Source organism: Sarcophilus harrisii, chromosome 1 (assembly GCF_902635505.1).
Source record: "Sarcophilus harrisii chromosome 1, mSarHar1.11, whole genome shotgun sequence".
NCBI classification, from domain to species: Eukaryota; Metazoa; Chordata; class Mammalia; order Dasyuromorphia; family Dasyuridae; genus Sarcophilus; species Sarcophilus harrisii.
The window spans coordinates 488,432,776-488,453,584 of NC_045426.1; the positions used below are offsets into that span (position 1 = coordinate 488,432,776).

General features: G+C 33.9%; 1 protein-coding gene across 2 annotated transcripts in view; it reads right to left on the minus strand.

Annotated features, from left to right (window-relative positions):
- The window catches only part of PSMA8 (proteasome 20S subunit alpha 8), a 38,181-nt gene extending 21,264 nt beyond the window's left edge, over positions 1-16,917 (minus strand). Inside the window, exon 1 of one of the 2 annotated variants that reach the window (XM_003759989.4) lies at positions 16,638-16,917. In XM_003759989.4, the coding sequence (XP_003760037.1) occupies positions 16,638-16,739 (102 nt within the window). In that variant the 5' untranslated portion in view covers positions 16,740-16,917. The remainder of the gene's footprint in view (positions 1-16,637) is intronic. The other variant, XM_023496184.2, reaches the window with a different exon arrangement.
- Positions 16,918-20,809: the final 3,892 nt, after the last annotated feature.

Genomic DNA, 20,809 nt, shown 5'->3' on the forward strand with positions numbered 1-20,809 from the left:
AACTTTACCTCAAAAGCACAAACTTTAAAATACTCCAGTGCTAACTGATCACAGGCATATAATTTTTATGATCTTTATCTTTAATTGGTTAATAAATTAAGCCAAAGGACCAAATTAGATTAAGGTTCTCTTTCTGTCCTCTAGAATGAGAAACGGTGCTTACCAGGAATCTTAGACTTAAATTGTTCATTCCCAGCATTACTATTAACACAGGAAGCTAATTCTTAATCATCAAAATCATGACTGTGTTGTGGTGCATTTTACAATGACTTCAACTCAACTGGGAGCCAACTTCTTGTGAAATATTCTCCATTAATTGAAAAGCATTAATAAAAGCATTATTTCTACGCTGGACATTTTAAAAAATGTTTTATTTCGTGGCAGCTAGTTGGTACGATAGAACACCAGCCTTGAAGTCAGGAGGACCCGAGTTCAAAACTGGTCTCAGATACTTAACACTTCTTAGCTGTGTGACCTGACCTGGGCAAATCACTTAAGCCCAATTGCCTCAAGAAAAAAAAAAAAAGTTTTATTTCAAGGACAGTTAATGACACTGTCTCTGGAGGAAGACCTAAATTCAAATTCAGCCTCAGATACTTATTAGCTACAACACCCTAGGCTAGTCATTTAACTCTAACTGCTTCTCAAAACAAAACCAAAATGTGATTTAAAAAAACAAAAACAAAAAAAACTTCCACACAAATAACTTATCACAGGTCAAAATGCGAAGCGCTGAATAGATTTGCAAAAGGTGAAACTTGGAAGACCAATCCAATACTGTCAGTGCAAGTCACTCTCAAGTGCTGTTTATTATACTGCTTCCTTTTGGAACAGATCTGTCATAACCTGAAGCAACCCAACTTTAGCCTTCAACTCATCTTGTGACACTAAATTTGTTGGCAAGAGTTCTCATATCTAATCTATCTGCTAATGTCTAAGTTTAATAGTTTTACCATAGCATTTCTGCATATTTCCTGTTCAATATGTGGGTTAATGCCAGTAATCACTGACTGAAGAAATGGGCAAGATAAAGATATTTCCTACTATTCCTCTTATGTATTAAAACAACGCTAGTGTCCAAAACATATAATGATAAAGAATTTTTTTCTTCCTCAATTTTTTGCAGTCATTTTAAACAGACTGAAATATTCTGGGCCAATTCCCATCCCTGCCAGAGATTTACTTAAGTTTTTTAATCACCCTTGTTTCGATAAGTTGAGATCTAAAGCTTGAAGTGACTTCTATCATCATTTGGAAAATCGGGCACATTATGAGAAGAGCAAAGATGGACCTGAATGGATTTTTTTTAAGCAGGTGCAAGTTTAGCTATTTCAATACAGTCTCTTGTAAAATGGAATAGCTCATTTTTTTTTAATTCAGTCACTGCTTCTGGTCCAAATGCCCATCATGCTCCATACAGTGATTTCAAAGGCTTCAATGGAAGTCAACTTCTTGTGAAATATTCTCCATGAATCAATCAATCAATCAATAGAAGAATATTAATTACTTACCATGTGTCAGTCACTTAATTAAGCACTGAGTATATAAAGAAAGATTATTAAAAAAAAAAAAATAAAAGCTCACCTTCAAGGAGCTCAGTCTGATAGGTGTAGAACTTTCACATACAGATTACTTTACATTATATTCGAACTCTCATAGTACATCCAGATATAATGAATGAACCAACAAAACAAACACTACTGATGACCAGTCCAATGTTAAAATAGCTAAGGATGTCATTAATTGTTCAAAAGTAAACTGTGCATCAATTGTTAATAGTTTCTGCACACATAGACACTACATGTTTGATTGCACTACTTCTCATTGTCAGATTATCATTCTCAAAATGGATATCTATTCATGGTTTCCATAGTCAATAGAGGAGTAGGCAATCAACAATACTATTTTTCCATTTAGTAGACACAATTTTCTGTTGCATAACATTGCATAAGGCCACAATTAAAGTATTGAAGAGTTTGTTCCAAAGTGGGTCATATTTTTGGGGGGGACATATTGACAAGGTTTAGAAATCAACTTTTTTCAAAACTTTTCATGGTGACCATCAAATTATTTCTCACTGTTTAATATACACAGAATAATATTAATATCCCCATTAAGCTTTGATTATAGCACCATTCTTCTTGTTCAGATTTATTAGCCTGCTCACAACCATCCAACCACATAACAAGCAGATTTCCCCTCATTAAAACTTGTTTATTAACTGTATGGACATGTATGCATATATTGTATTTAACTTACACTTTAACATATTTTACATGTATTGGTCAACCCACCATCTGGAGGAGGGGTTGGAGGGGAAAAATTGGAACAAAAGGTTTTGCAATTATCAATGCTGAAAAATTATGCATGCATATATCTTGTAAATAAAAAGCTATAATAAAAAAATAAAGTTAAAAAAATTTTAAAAATCAAAATAAAAAAACCTGTTTATGAGAAAGAATTCAATACATAAGATTCTGAGTGTTGATAGTATTTAAAACTATGTTTGGTTTCTAAATTTCTTGATCAGTATATGCCTGAGGAGTTTATACTACATTTACAAAATTAATCTAGGAAAAATCTTACATTATTAATAGTAATGTTACCATTATATAGTACTTTAAAGTTTGCAAATTGCTACACACACACACACACACACACACACACACACACACACACACACACACCACTTTCATTTGGTCCTCACAACAAATGTGCTATTACCCCATTTTACAGATGAGGAAATTAAGACTTACAGATATTAATCGCCTTGCCCAGTCACCCAATTTAGTTAAGGGTCTGAGGAAGATTTGTACCAGACTAAATAATCATCAAGTAATCCAATAAAAACAATAAATGTAGTTCCATCCTAGAACTGCACAGTCACTAATTATCCCACAGGCCTTAGGGAAGGGGGAGTGGGGACTACTAGCAAAGCCAGCTACTTTATTTAAAATAATAATAATAATAATGGGGCAGCTAGGTGGTGCAGTGAATAGAGCACCAGCCCTGAATGTATTTTTCAAAATACACACAAAAATAATTTTCAACATTCACCCTTGCCAAAATCTTGTGTTCCAAATTTTTCTCCCTCCCCTAGACTACAAGTAATGTAATATAGCTTAAACAAATGTAATTCTTGTAAACATATTTTCACATTTATCATGCTGCACAAGGGGAAAAGATGAGAAAGAAAAAAAAAACAAGCAAGCAAACAACAAAAAAGTGAAAATATTATGTTGTGATCCACATTCAGTACCCTCAGACCTCTGGATACAGATGGCTCTCTCTCCATCACAAGTCTATTGGAATTGGCCTGAATCACCTACCTCTAGGATTACTACGCAAACATTTATAGCCTTGAGAATTTCCTGTCCAGAAGCAGCAAAAGGAGAAGTCTCCCCTAAGAAAAGTCAAAGAATTTTTTGAATCCCACAAGGTAAGGAGACCTTGGATGTTCACAGAGTGGCAATTTGAACTACAACTTAATGCTAAGATGCTCAGGTGTTAACTAGGCTTGGCAGCTCAGGAGCCTATGGGCTCTAGGTTCCTCTAATACTTTGTCCTGAAATGCCATAAAAGACTCTATAGGAGTTATACAGACAATTCTTATATAAACATCTATCTACAGAGAATCAAAAGGAAAAAAAATGGATTTTCCATAAATAAAACATGAATACTGAAATGAAGGAAGAGATTATAAAGCAAAATAAAAATTCCTGAGTAAAGAATGAATAAAAGTTGAATAATTGTTTTTGAACTTAAGTAAACCTTACCCTAGTAAAAGATTCTCTAAAAACTAGACAGTATAGACCAAATAGAAACCAATGATCCTTCTTAGAAGCAAAAAATATTAAGAACAAAACCAAAAGATTGATAAAAAGAAAAAAAATGTAAGATATATGAGATCAAAAACAAATGATTCTGAAAATCATAATTTAAACAAATAAACATATTTGGATACTATATATCAAGAAATCACAAATGAAAATTGCCAAGTTCTATTAGAAACAGAGGGCAAAGTAAAGAAAGAATTTACCAAACAAGAAGAAGTCTGTGGAATCTAAAGCTTCCATGTCAAGGAAAAAAAAAAAAAAAAAACAATCAGGTATTCAGCAGGCAGAAAAAAAGATTAAATATACCAAAAAACCACAGTCAGGATCACACAACACCTGGCAACTTCTATTATAAACATTTTGTAATAATACATTTGAAAAGAAAAAAAAAGGCTTTGAGAAAAATGAACATTTCTCTTATCTTAATATCCAATTATTTAATTAGGACTAAGATTTTTCCCTTTGGTATTTCCTCATTCAAAAATCAGTCCCTATAGGTTATTCAGCCAGCCTTTAAAGTACTGGGCTGATTATGAGTTGAAATCTAGGCTGAAACTTACCCAACTGGGGAAGCTTAGATGTGATCTAAAGGTAAAAGGTAAAGATAAAGAAATTCTACTTCAGGTGAATTCTGACTTATTGTGTTTTAGTTAGCTCTGAGTGGAAGCGCATTCTCTCTTTTGTCTAGACTGTCCTAGACTGAAGTGGTCTGGGAAGAGAGAAATATCTTGGTTCATAACTGAGTGATTAGTCCCTACCTAACGGACCTCTGGAGAAACAGTCCAGCTCTCATTATAATACTATTTCATTCATTGTTAACCAATCAGGATTAATTACCACCTGTTGGAAGCACCCACTCTTCCAAAGCATATAAACATTGAGAAGCCTGTTACTTATCATCTGGTTCACAAGAGAGGGTTTGTATCCACCGTTTTACTAATTATTCTCTAGCCATGATTAATGAAATGATTAATCACCCAGAAACTCTCTCTCAAACAGTATAACTCTATGGGGAATGAAATGAACCTTTAAGAAAAGACAGGAGAGTTTGAATAATTCTTCATGAAAAAAGACCAGACCAGTGCTTGTATATCTTTCTAAAATACAAACACAAAAATGAAGGAAAACCTACAAAGGGATTATTTGAGCAACTGAAATTGGCTCTATGATGAGGTAGTGCTAACATTCCATAGGAGGGGAAGAAATAAATCTCCTTTTAGAACTTTTTCTTCAAAGGGACCTCTGGGTGAATCGTTTGAGTTCTGATACAACTTCTGATATAACTGAAGTTATATACTCATATAGAAAAAAGGAAATGAAGGGAGTGAAAATTGATGTTTCCCCATGATTAAGATACGCGAGGAAAAGAAAATCAAACCTGGAGGTAGGAGTATTAAGTGAACCTCACTCTGATTTGAAATGTATGAAAGGTGGAAAACATGTAATTTGGTATAAAAATACATAAAAATAAACGGGGCTGGAGGGGGAATACAAACAAGGATAGGGAGAGATTAAAGAGAAAATAATAATAAACAAAATAAACTTCCCAATCTTAAAGAAGGTACAGTTTTGGAAGAAGTATATAGAATTCATTATATACCTTTTTAAAAGAGCAAGTGCTATGAAATGGAGTTCCATGATTTCATATACAATCCTCTTTTTGTGTGTATTTGCATATGTAATGCTAGAACTGTTTGTGATATTAATTTTAAAATTAAGTGTTGGATCAGTATCACCTTTTCTTGCTGCATCATTAGATAAGACAAGGGAGTCCAAAGAGTACTGAAACTGCTTTCCGCATATTTATTTTGCTCATTCATCTTCTGATTTCACAGAGATGATAAATTTAATATTAAGAATAAAATACAGTTTTGGACATAGATTTTGTCTTGTTTGACTTCACATACTTGTTTCAAGGATTCCCACCTTCCAATAGGAAGGTAGGAGGAAAAGAAAACAAATGTTTGCTAATTTAAACAAACAAAACTTAAATCAAGTTTTTTGAATCATCACTCATTAGGAATATAGCAGCAGTTCCCTAATATGTTTATAAATATTTTGAAATTAAAACTAATATTTATTAATTCATTTGAAAATAATACTAACCTATTTATGGTAATGTAAATAATATCTTTTTAATAGAAAAATGTATTCCATACAAACTAAAAAAAAAGTGATTAGACTGGCATCTTTATACATGTATATATATATGCATATCTATTTAATGTCTGGCTTAATAGAAAATAACAATTTTCACAGACTGAATTCAAATTTTTCAGTATGTTGTTTTGGTTGAAATATGAGAAATCTATACAGAAGTATGATAAATTTATACAGTTATGTACATGGAAAAGGAACCAGTATTACAGTATTATTATGAATAGTTTTGACCTTGCAGACATCCTGAAAGGGTGTTAGGTATTATAAAGATCCCATGGACTAATCTCTGAAGAGGTCTGGCCCATAAGTTTTCCTCCCTCATTTTCTTTCCTTTGTTTAGGCACCAAAACACCATATTTGTATCATGAAGTGAATTTATTAGAATTTTTTTTTCCTGTTTTGGCAAACAATTCACATAATATAAGAATTAAATTTTTTTTGAATATTTGAAAGATTTAATATGTAAATAAATCCATCTGGTCCCCAGTTATTTTTGGTGCAAAGGAGTTCATTTCCAGCTGGATCAATTTTATTTTTTCTTAGACAAGAGTTATTTACATTCTCTAGAATACTGTTAATCTGCACATTTTAAAATGTAAACATTTCAAGTTTGTTAGCACACAGTTGGGAAAAGTTTCTTTATTTGTTGTGACTTCTTTGTCAATTTTTGATAGTGGTAATTTGGTTTTTCTCTTTTAAAAATCTAATCATCTAACAATTAGAATTTTTTTAAAAAGAATTTCCTACTTATGGCAGTGATATTTTTTTTTTTTTGCCCATTTTAAGTTTTTCCTTTGATGTTTTTTAGATTATTTTTTGTGTTTCATTTTGTGTTTTTGATTTGTTACTTTTCTACTTTTTTTTTTCAGTGATCAAGTGTTTGAGAGACAAATTTTCTAGAGGAATCATGTCATTACATGATTACATCAATAGATGCTGAAAAAACCTTGGCAAAATATATTCCTCTCTATTAAAAAAAAAAAAAGAATCCAATAATCTATTCCAATCCAATAAACCTTTATTAAGTACTTACTTTGTGCATCAGGGATTGGGCTAAGTGCTGAAATAAATGAACCTTTTAAAACTAAGAGTATTACATATAATTACATATTACATATAATTATATACATTACATATAAATAAAATATAATATATATTACATATAAGAAAGTTTTGAGGCCATGGTGTCAATTATATTATCACACCATGATTTTGATGTAAACAAAAATGTTTCTTGTACCGACAAGAAAAAAAGCTGAAGAAATAAGAAAAGAGGAAACAAAACTAAGCTTTTTGTCAATGAAAGTGGTTCACTTAAGAGTACCCTGGTGTCAACTAAAAAAAATAACTGAATTATTAACTTTTAAATCCTATAATAGGACATGATATAAATCCACACATCAGTCTTTATTTTTTATTACCAATAAGACCAGCAAGAGGGAGGAAATTCTATTCAAAACCATAGAAAGTGTAAACATTTGTCAAGACACTTCTAAAACATATACAGGAATTGGATGAATATTTCTACATTTTTTTTTTTTTACAGAAATAAAGACAGATAAAAATAGTTAAGGGATTATTAATTTTTCATGTGTTGGGATGTACCAATATAATAATACTACCTAATTTAGCTTGCATACTCAATTCTATGCCAAACAAGAGAACTATTTTATAGAACTTGAAAAATAATTTTAAAAAAATAATCTGGAGGAAAAAAGGTTACAAAACTCAAGGGAAATTTTTTTAAAAGGTGAAAAAGAAGGGGGCTTAGCTAATACCATATCGCAAATTGTTCTCCAAAGGCAGTTAATCATCAAAATTATTACTGGTTAAAAAATACAAAATTTGATCTGTGGAAGAGATCAGATATAAAACAAAAGCATATGCATTCAATGTTCAATAAATTCAAAGGCTTCCAATTACTGGACTAAAAACTCATTAATTTAACAAAAATCACTTGGGGGAAAATGGAAAGCATGCTGGTAGCTTTTAGGTTTAAGACCAATGTCACATTACCCACCAAAATAAACTCCAAATGAATATAGCCACCTAAATGTAAAAATTACATTATAAACTAATTTAATTAGCAAAGAAATAAATGCCTTTTGCAAGCAACTCTAGATAACAGAATTTTTGAGAATTCTAGCAGGAAAAAATGGATATTTTTGATTATATGAAATTTAGCTATTATACAAACAAAATCAATGAAGTTAAAGGAAAATAGGAATTAACTGGGAGAAATCTTTATAGGAAGTTTTTTTCCTCATAAAAATCTTCTTATATTCAAGTTTTATAGGGAATTTTTTAAATAGAAAATTTATAGAATTTTTATTTAAATATACATAATGTTCCCAAAAATCTCAATGCAGTTTTAAGCTACAAATGATTTTTGCTCTATATTTTAAAGTTTTAACCTACTGATGATTTTTAGGATCATCCATGTAAGAGGAAGATCTATTTCCCAATAGATAAATGGTCCAAGGCTATGTTCCCACATCAACATGCATATTGAAGTCTCCAAATATGAAGGCAGGATTTTGGGTAGACAAAGACTGAAAGCTGAGTGATGATAATTTCTTGATTAGAAAGGAAAACTTGGGAGTTAAAGGCAAACAGTAAGCAGAATTTGTTAATAAAGACAGAATAAAACTCAAAGGTGAAAAGACTGCTGAAGAAAGGTACCAAAACAAGTACTCAGAAGTAGCATCTCTATGGCCATTATAAGCCATGTAAAAACAGGTTTAAAGTTAGAAGACATTTGGGAAGTCATCTACTCACTACCCTCATTTTACAAATGAGGAAATATAGACCAAGAAAGATAATTTGCCCAGAAGCACTGGTAAGTGTTGAGGATAGAGTCTGAATCCAGGCTACCAGACTTCAAAAATCCAACACCTTATCCACTCTGCATGTGTGTTCAAATCCTACTGCTAACACAATCTTTCAAGTAACTTGGCCCACAGTAGGGCCTTGCCCTACTGTAAAAACAAGTTTCCTTTCAGTTCTATATCTAACATCTGGTGAAAAAATTTGAAAATCTGATGAAAAATGCTGAGGGACTCATTTTTTTCTGAAAAGAAAGTAACCTAATATCTCTACTAGTTCTCTTTAACCAGTGCCAACTGGTTAAAACTTAACATCTCTACCAGTTATTTAGTCATTTTCAGCTGTGTTCACTAAGTGATTATCATTAGGGATTTTCTTGACAAAGATACTGTAGTTTGCCATTTCCTTCAGCTTATTTAACATATGAGGAAACTGAGGCAGACAAGGGCTAAGTGATTTGCTTAGGTGATACAGCTTTTAAGCAGATCTCTATGTAAATGATTATGATTTCTGTATTAGGAAGAAGAAACTGAACAAAAATATCTCTTGTCTCAACGCATGCTATGCTGTTAGTCAACTACTACTAGTAGGAAGCAAAACCCAAAATATTTACCTTATATTCTCTTTTTCATAGGCAATTAAGGGAACATCTTTTACCCAAAAACATAGCATCTATATCATGCAAAAAGAGGCCTCAATCTGCAAAGATGGATAGGTATTGTACCCACACTGATGGGACTATCCATCACTCAAGTTATCTCATCCACACCCTGGGGTCAATGTTGAATGTTCCTCACTATTTTTCTGTGTTTATGCATATTGCACTCCTATACTACTATTCTGCTATTTTATTAATAAACAAGTATCATTATAAACTTTACACTATGTAAAAAAGGTCATTGTACCCTCAAGGAAACACAATGAATAACTCCATACAAAGATATAAATTGTAATTTCAGAATCTACTGAAATAAAACTGTCTCATGCATGTAATGTATCTTTAAAAATACCCAATATAGGTATTTTTATATCTTTACCCTTTTACAGCTCATTACAAAGGAGCCATCAGTCAGTTCTATGGCATTTCTAAAACATTTTAAATGAGCCAAAGTGGTTTCTTATTACACCTCAGTCTTCTCCCATTACTCCTTTCATTTTCAGTTCTGAAACCTGGATGGTATTTTCTAGCCAGATGCTACATACCATACTGGGGGGTGGGAATGGGAGGTTAGGAGACATTTCTATCAAAATAGCCCCCTTTTGGTTTAAGGCACAGGAGGCTTTTCTTAAACTTATCATTACAAAAAAAATCAAATTACTCATAAAACAGGGGCAAAACTTTAGGGTATTATTTAATTTAAAAATATTGTAGGATGACTTGAAAAACAATCTCATCTTTCATTCTCAGTGTTATTTCCTCAACACTTTGCATATGAAATACTTAGTGAAAGTGAATTAATTAATTTCTTTTACCATGATTTACCCAGGTTGAAAAAGGGAAAAAAAGTGAATGAATAACAATTAGCTGGCCCACAGACTTTTGAAATTTTAGAGATGCATATAAAATATACATATAATATATATAATATGGACATATGTGCACACATATATACATATACATCTCATCTCTAGAAAGAAGGGGGAAAAAGAAAGAGAGAAGAGGAGATATATACATATACATCTCATCTCTAGAAAGAAGGGGGAAAGAGAGAAGAGGAGATATATACATATACATCTCATCTCTAGAAAGAAGGGGGAAAAAGAAAGAGAGAAGAGAGAAGGGGAGGAAAAGAGAAGGGAGGAGTTCTGGAATTCCAGAAAGCACAGGTACTCAAGGGAAGAAAAAAAAAACCTGCTTTTTTTTTGTTCCTAGGCTTATAAAAGCATAGAGCAAAAAGATTGGGAAAATGCAGCTTAGCTTACATGCAATGGTATACTTTTAATTTTAGTAAATTTAATGTAGTTATACCTTGGCAGCAGCAATATTGCAAATACATCAAATGTTGAGCAACTCTGTTCTCAGAATTATGCATTAAACATAAAGAGAAGAGGAATGAGAAGATGATATAAAAGTCAATTGGCCCAATTACAAATTTTACAAATGAAGAAATTGAGACCCAGGGAAAGTGATTTGCCCCATGGCCACACAGACAAGCAGCAGCGCAAAAGCATGAAACATGGTATAGTTCTTGTCCTGTGGAAGCTTACCATCTAAACCAAAGAACAGTGGTTTAAATTTACATAGTGCTTTGCTGTTTCCAGAAATTTCCTCATTATGCCAAGTATTATTTATGCTAATTTTTTGAAGTGTCAAGTAAGTGATGCCAGGGGACTCAAAGCTTTATGTGGTTGCTGTTCATTTGCTTCAGCTTTATGTGACTTCTAACCCAATTTTTAAGTTTCTCAGCAAAGATCCTGGAATGATTTGCCTTGTTCTTCAGCTCATTTTACAAATTAGGAATCTGAGGTAAACAGGGTTAAATGACTTGCTCAGAGTTACAAAGCTAAGTGTCTGACACCAGACTACAATCCTTTCCTTTCTCTTGACCTGTTACTTAGGTCAACAGATTCTTTGGGTTGTATTCCTTACTGTCACAAAAATGGTCAGCAATGATTGAGACCCCAATTAAATCTCTTTATGTTATGTTATTGGTTGTGTGCTTGACAGTCATTATTATATATTTGGCAGAAAATGAATTTCCAGAATTTGAACAAAAAAAATTTCAAATAAATCTTTAAAACAAAATCAGTTATCTTTTTTAAAGCAAGATTCTAATTCTTTTTAAATTAACAAACAAGGCACGGAGAAAACAAATTGTGAAAGCCTCTTAATTGATGTTATTCTTAATTTATATTAATTTATTCTATTAAGTATTATTTTTCATTATTAATTATATTATTCCATTAATAACAATCCATCTTGTAAGTTCAAGTATCTCAATCTGCCTTACACTACTTTTTATATGACATTTAGGCATTGTAACCTGAAGTATATTATCTGAGTCAGTCATGTTTTTCCTAAAAAGTGAATGAAACTCCTAGCCCTGCCATTTAACTTCTCTGACATCTTGGGGAAGAGTTGTTGTTAACCTATTTAAGATTCAATTTTCCCATCAGTAAAGTGAACATGATTTATACACTGCCTGGTAACTATGAAAATGCTACACAAATGTAAGTGCTTTTATATCATACAGAGACACATTAGACCTCAATTTTTTTTTTAATAGTATCTTGTAACTAGACTATGAAGTAAAAGTATAAAATATTTGATATGTTCATTTTTTTGGTCACTAATGACATTTTGTTTATGTACACAAATACATGAATATGAGGTGGAAGTTTTTTAAAACTTATCAGCCTGGGTGAATCCCAGTGTGGAAAATCCCTCCATCAACAGATTGCAAACTGGTGATTTGTATATAAGATAGATACAGGTTAAGCCATCAGCCTAGTGTTATTTATCTAGCAAATAAAAGGAAATATTTAAACGCAGAACTTTCTGACTTCAGACAAATCATTCTATGGACCATTAGGAGAAGAGTTCAGATACCTATACATATAAGTCATATAGTGCCTCACATTTTACATCCTTGTGATTCTCACAGTTACCCTGCTAAATACTTAAAGCAAGTTATCATTCTTCTCCATTTTATAGCTTAGATGACTAAAGTTTACTCAGGACATTGTAGTGAACTGCTTCCTTCCAAGAACCCACAGTGATCACATTGGGGAACCAGTCTCACCCTCCCCATTTTTTGGATTACAATAAAACCTATGAGCAGCTCACCGAATGGCCCCCAAGCCCTTGCTCATATACAAAAGTGCAGCAACACCTCAGCCAAATGGAGAGGGAAGTGCACCAGGAGTGCAGGGTTGGAATCCCTGTAAGAGGCCAAACTATGATCAAACAAGTAGTTTTCTTAAAGTTTTTGGTTGTGTCCACAAGCATGTAACTGGAGAGTTCTCCCCCCCCTTTCTGGTCAGTTAAATGGCACAAGTAGATAGACCTTTGCACTGGGGAGTAAGAATCAAGTTTAAACCTAACCACTTAACTATTTTAACCCTGGGCAAGCTTCAATACTTTCATCTGAAAAACGAGAATGGCAATTGCACCGACCTCACAAGGTTGAAAATAGAAAAAAAACGTATTTAAACGATTGTAGTGATTATTCTCGCTTTTAAACTTCTGCTGCCTAGGCAGCCATTTGCTCTCTCAGGGTCTAAAGGGAAGAGTTGAGACTTGAACTTACTGATTCCAAAATTGAGATCTTCCCCAGCAGGACTCCAGCACCTTGGTCTATAACACTGGGGTAGGGGTGTTGGGAGTCTTTCCTTTAAACTTCACAGTTTCAGAGTGGTTCGAATTTTGGAGGTGATCTAGTTTAACCAAAATGAGGTGGCGCTGTGGCTGAGACTACTGGAAACATGGGAAAGACCCTAGTGCACAGCCTACTTTCTAGTGGTGTAACCTTAAAGCACCTGCACTTCACTTCCAATGACGTTATGAAGATCAAATGAGTTTTTATATAAAAACCTTGAGTTTTCCTGATGCCAAATCCAGCTAGAGAGTTGTGTGATTAGCTTTAATTCTCTATTACATAATTATATTGAATGTGTTATTTCATGTAATTATGATTATTTGTTAGCTTTTATTAAGATCAAACCAGGAAAGACAAGATCACAATCTCCCAGGATCTTTGTGGGGAATCAAATTGCATGTGTATATGTATGTATGTTATATACACATATATATGTTATACACACATATGTGCTCACACCTATTTATATTAATTTACATATCCGTCAATTCCACCCACATACATACATATAACATATACACATGTACATATAACATACACACTTTAATTCTCTAGCATATAAAACCATATTATATATACAATCATACAATTGTTATTATTAACTAGCTTTAATTATTGAGAACCCAGAAAATTTTCAAGAGATTTGCCCAGTCACCTTGCTAAGGTCACCTATCTCTCAGGATTTTTGTGGGGAATCAAACTGCATATATATTCTCTCACACACATATAAATATAAGGCATATTTATCTATATACATATACAGATATGTGACATGTACGTACATATATCTTATATTTATATATACACTACTTTACCCATATACATATATATGTACATATGCATATAACATATATACACAATTTAATTACTATATAAAATTATATTGTACATGCAATTATACGATCATTATTTACTAGCTTAATAATTATTGAGACACCAGGAAACTTAAGAGATTTATTTGCTCAGTTATCTATATCCTAGGATCTTTGTGGGAAATCAAATTGCATGCGAACAAACACTCACACCCACATACATATACTTACTTTATATATACACATCTATATACACACATATACATATGTATATATATCCCCCCACATGCATACATACTTTAATTCTCTTATATAAAATCATATTGTATATACAAATATAAGATTATTATTTTCTAGCTTTAATTATTGAGATACCCAGGAAATTCTTTAAGAGATTTGCCCAAAATCTTCTATCTCCTAGGGTCTTTTTGGGGAACCAAATTGCATGTGTGTGTGTGTGTGTGTACATACACATACCCACACACACATATATACATACTTTATTATATACACATATATACTCACACATATACATATAACATATACGCACTTTAATTCTTATATAGAATTACATTGTATGTACAATTATAGAATTGTTATTATTTGCTAGCTTTAATTATTGAGACACCCAGGAAACATTTTAAGAGATTTGCCTAAAGTCACCTATGTACCAGGATGATTGTGGGTAACCAAAAAACATGTGTATGTATATGTGTATGTGTATATATACACTCCCCCCCCCACATATACTTTATATATATACATATAATACGTATAATACACGTACACTTTAATTCTCTATTTTACTGTATATACAATCATAGAATTATTTGCCAACTTTAATTATCGAGATATCTAGGAAATTTTTAAAGAGATTTTCCCAAAGTCACTTATCCCCCAAGATCTTTATACATACACTCACACCCACATACATACACATATACACTCACACTTCATATATGCGTATATAGACACCCACATACAATAACATATATACACTTTGATTCTCTATTATATAAAATTACATTATATATACAATTACAGGATTGTTATTATTTGCTGGTTGTAATTACTGAGACACCCAGGAAGTATTTTAAGAGATATGCCTAAAGTCACCTATCTAAGGGGGTAACAAAAAAAACATGTGTATGTATATGTATATGTGTATATATACACTCACCCCCACATATACTTTATATATATTTATACATATATATATATATATATATACATACAATACATATAATATGTATAATACACATACACTTTAATTCTCTATTTTACTGTACATAAAACTATAGAATTATTTGCCAACTTTAATTATCGAGATATCTAGGAAATCTTTAAAGAGATTTTTCCCAAAGTCACCTATCCCCCAAGATCTTTATACATACACATATACACCCACACTTCATATATGCGTATAGACACCCACACACACATAACATATATACACTTTAATTCCCTATTATAGAAAATTATATATACAACTATAGGATTGTTATTATTTGCTAGTTTTAATTACGGAGACACCCAGGAAACTTTTTAAGACATCTGCCCCAATTCTCTGGCAAGGTTACCTATTTCCCAGGGTTGCGGTTTAGAGACAATAAACAAACAAAAGTACATACACATACACGAATGTACACACATATATATATATACACATATGTATCTTTGTGTAGGTGATACGCACATTTTATATTAGTACTCATATCATTATGATTATTTGCCCACTTTAATTTTTATTGGAGACCCAGTAAAGTTAAAGAAACTTGCCCAAATTCACTCTGGCAAGGTTACATATGTCAGGATTGATTATTATGGGGAATCAAACGAGGTGTTACATACACACATGCGTATATGTATGTGTATGTCTATATATCTACACACTAACTTTAGTTTTCTAAAAACATATATATATATAAATATATAAAATATATTTAAAAAATATATAAATTATAAAATAAAATAATATCATATAATATTATAATATAATATATATTATATATAATATGATATTATAATATAATATAATATAATAATTATATAATATAAATTTAAAAATATAAAAAAATATAAAAAATATATATATATAATAAATATATAAAATATATTTATATTTATTCATAAAATATATTTATTTATATAAAAATACAGCGACCGTTTGCTGGCTTTACTAAGAGACCCCCCACAGGTTCCCCTTACCCCCGAACGCAGACCGCCCTTCCCTGTGAGCCCACCCCTCCCTTTCCTTTGCCCCGTTTCCCGCCTCGGAGCCGCCGCCCTTCGCACCTTTCCCGGGCACTTTGGACAGAGGCCTAGCCCCCGGAGCGGGCAGGGGGGGGGGAGCGGGCAGGGGGGGGGGGGCGGGGCGGGCGGCCAACCGACCTTCTCACAGAGGGAAAGAGGACTACTCGGCCGCCGCCGCCCTCAGCGGGCCGCCCCCCGGCTGCTCCGAGACGCCAAGTCGGGCGAGGAGCGGGGCGCGCTGGGCGGCCGCCGTCGCACCTCGCAGAGCCGCGCGGGCCCGGGCTGCTCTCGGCCGGCCGGCGGGCCCGGGGCGCTCTGGGGAAGTCGGTAGGGGGCGTCGCGGGGGTCCCGCGGGGACGCGGGGGTGCCGCGGGAGGGGAGGCATCTACGGGAGCCCCAAAGCTGCGATGGGCAAGGAGGAGTAGGCTCACCGCCGTCGAACCCTTCTTCACCGCCTCTTGCGCGTATTCCACTTGAAATAAGTGGCCGTCGGGAGAAAACACGGTGATCGCCCGATCATAACGGGCCGCCATAGCAGCACGAAGACGAGCCGAACCCTTCTGTAGATGATCCTTCGCCTCTGGGGCAAACAGAGCAAAAGGAGCACCCGCCCCATCCGCGGCTGCACGTGCCAAGAGCCGAGTTCCACGGTCCCGGGAGCCGCGTGCTGGTCTCCAGGCGCGTGCCTTGTGGAGCCCAGGCCGCGCTCCGGCGTTTTATCATCCGGTCCCTCCCCGCCCCCGTCCCCGCTCTTCCTCTCCCCAGATCTGCCCCTCCCCCGCCCCTCCCGTCTCCCTATGGTTTAGAGCCTCTTCGATCACTATGTTGCTTTTTGGGGGGCGGGCTCATTAACAGAAACGCACGTGGGACCGAAAGCGCCCTAACCACGGAAATCGTTATCGGGAAGATGGAGAGAGGCGCTTTTGCATCCCTCCTGTAACTCTGCGTCCCTCAAGTGAGCGGGGGGCGGGGAAGGAACAAACGCTTGCCGTCGCTCCCACCCTGGCGGGCTGGTGAATTAACTGAAGAAAACATTAAAATATTAGGCGTGATACGGAGGGGAACGCGAGACGGAGCTGCTGCTTTCTACACACCCTACTGAGTAGAGCGCGCCTTCCTCGTTCTTCCGAGCCTCCCCTTCTATCCCTAACTCCCTAACCTGAAACTGGCCTCCCAACCTGGGGATGCTGTGAATTATCCGTTATTAGCGTCGGCATTCAGCCGCGGTACCCACGTAGTTTCGGAATGGGTGATATGACGTCCGGGAAAATTAGTGCGCGCTGTTAACTTTTTGTTCTGTTTCATTTTAGTTCAAAAGACAATCTGCCTTTTTTTTCCCTCTAGAATAAAGAGATCACATTTATGTCATATACTGCTTGCCCCTCTCAGGGGGGGAGGGGGGAAAGAAAGAACTGGAGGGAGGGGGGGAAGAAAGAACTGGAGGGAGGGGGGGAAGAAAGAACTGGAGGGAGGGGGGGAAGAAAGAACTGGAGGGAGGGGGGGAAGAAAGAACTGGAGGGAGGGGGGAAAGAAAGAACTGGAGGGAGGGGGGGAAGAAAGAACTGGAGGGAGGGGGAGAGATTTTGGAACTCAAAATATTAAAAAAAAAAACTTGAGAAAGATTGAAAAAATAAATGTTTTTTAAAACAAAGGGAGAAATACTAATTATCAATAGCCACATCTACAAAATTGTTTAAGCTCTCTAATATTATACAAATCAAAATAAATGAGATATCATTATATAACTTAAATTGGCAAAGACAGAATGTTAACAGCAATATTTACCTATAAAAAATTTCATAGCAGCATTTTTAATAATAGCAAAAAAATAAAGAGCAATTTGCATCCCATAAGGAATGGTTGAGCATATTATGGTTTATGTATATAAAGAAAGAGTATTGTGCTATGAAAAGTTTTAAAGAGTCAGGAAAACATGAAATGATGCAAAATGAAAAAAAAAGCAGAATTAGAACACAGGCACTGAGTGTCACAGCTGTTTAATAATAGCAAGAAAATCTGGAAGAACAAAAGCACAAAAAAAAGTTCAGAAGGGTACACAGAAATAAACGGTTTATTTTTGTTATTCTCATTAGATTTAATCTGCATATTTTTAAAACCTGTAAAGTAATTACATTTTTGTTATTGTTGACTACCTAGAATTTTTTTTAAAGTTAACATTAAGTTGAAGAAAATAATTCCTCTTAAATGCATTAAGTGAATTAACCTGTCATCTTAGTGCTTGGTCTGAAACTATTTGCCCAGGAAAGTGCTAATATCTTTCATTTAGGTAAATCTCCTATCTTGTAAATTAAAACAAACTCCAATTTCCTTATTGGTGGGAGGTGCAAATAATGATGATAAAAAGGAAGAAAATGCTATAAATTCAGGATAAATTAAGAAACTTGCAAAATATGACTTCAAAGATTAGTCATATAAGTGAAATTAATAGACATTTTACCTATATCCTATTTATTATCTACAGAACTATGATTTCATTTTTGAATTTTACTTTTTAAAAAATCTTTAAAAACAAATATACATGTATCAACAAAACAAGAAACTGTGATCTAGTATTTTTTTTTTTTTTTGATTCAGGACTTTTGCCAAGAAGGGATAGAGAAAAATAATTGTTATTAAAGTTTTCTTAAGAAGCAAGCCATATATAGAGAATAACAACCCAAAACTAAAATAATGACATTAAAATAGCTACTATACAAGGTAGTAATAAACTTGCCTGAATTATAAGCTAGTGTTTTGAGAGGGGAAATATTTTCCCGCACCACTCTCAAAAACAGGTTTTGCATAGCATTTCCACTCCTTCTGTTTTAGTCCACTTGCATTTTTGTTTTCTTTCTCAGATTATTTTTACCTTATTTCTAAATCCGATTTTTCTTGTGCAGCAAGATAACTGTATAAATATATATACATATATTGTATTTAATGTATACTTTAACATATTTAACATGTATTGGTCTACCTGTCATCTAGAGGAGGGGTGGAGGAAAGAAGGGGAAAAGTCAGAACAGAAGGTTTTGCAAAGGTCAATGCTGAAAAATTACCCATGCATATGTCTTGTAAATAAAAAGCTATAATTAAAAAAAACAAAACAAACAAACAGATTTTGAAGTAATTTAGCATCAGAAAGGCAGCAAAACACAAGGCCAGTTTATAAAGAAGAACCATGTTTAGAAAATGTAGGGTAGAGACTTTGCAATTTGGAAGGATATTGCCCTTATAATTTTTAACCTGATCTATGCCATTAACACTTTGGCTAGAGTATTTGAAGATAAGCAACAATAAAGTGCAAGCATTTAATGTAAGAAAAGTGAACATTTGTGATTTTCTCAAATTGTTCAGGTAAATAATCCAGGTATAGGTACTTAATTAGTGAGTATCCATCTTTCAATAACTAGGAAACTTTTTTCAATTAATTTTTAAACAGTCTTCCTTCTACCTTTTCTTTCCCTTCTGAATTAAAAAAAAAGAAAAGTAACACAAAGCCTTTATAACATACAGACATGCAAAACAAATTTCTCTATTAGCTGTGTTCAGAAAAAGATGTTTTTTGGGTTTTTTTTTTTTCCATCACCTTTCTCTCAGGAGGTAGATAGCATATTTCATTGTGAATCTGTTTTTGTTTTTTACAATCTTGTTATCCTTTATTTGTTCTGGTTCTGTTCATTCATTTTATATCAGTTTATAAAAATCTTCCCAGTATTCTCTGTATCCATTCCCTTCACTTTTACAGCTTAATACTATATGATCCTATTTTATATGTCTTATGTAACTTGTTCAACCATTTCCCATTTTTTTTTTAAAAAATTATTTACATATTGCTTTATGAATCATGTTGGGAAAGAAAAATCAGAGCAAAAGGGGAGAAATAATGGAAGGGGGGGGAACAGAAAAAAATGAACATAGCATATATAGATTTACATTCAGACACCTTAAGTTTTTTTTTCTTAGATGCAGATGGCATTTTCTGTCCTGTCTTTTGGGATTGCTGTGGATCACTGAACCACTGAAAAGAACCAAGTCTTTCATAGTTAATCACTGCACATTCTTGCTGTTATTATACTTAGTATATTCCTGGTTCTGCTTGTTTCCCTCAGCATCAGTTCTATAAATCTTTCCAGGCCTTTCTCAAATCAGCTTGTTCGTCATTTTTAATAAAACAGTAATATTGCTATCCCTTTGAACATAGTTCCAGATTGCTCTTCAGAATGGTTGGATCACTTCACAATTCCAATAATGCATTAATGTCCCAGTTTTTCCACATCCCCTCCAGCATTTATCATGATTTTTTCTTGTTATTGTAGCCAAATGAGAGGTGTGAGGTGATATCTCAGAGTTGTTTTAATTTGCATTTCTCTAATCAATAGTGATTTAGAGCATTTTTTTCATGACTATAGATGGCTTTAATTTTGTCATCTGAAAATGTTCATATCCTTTGACCATTTATCAATTGGGAAATGGCTTGTATTCTTATAAATTTGACACCGTTTTTTATGTATTTTAAAAATGAAATCTTTATCAGAAATATTTCACATATTTTGGAAAACATCTTCAGTACTATGGATATATGTGTGTGTGCAAAACATAC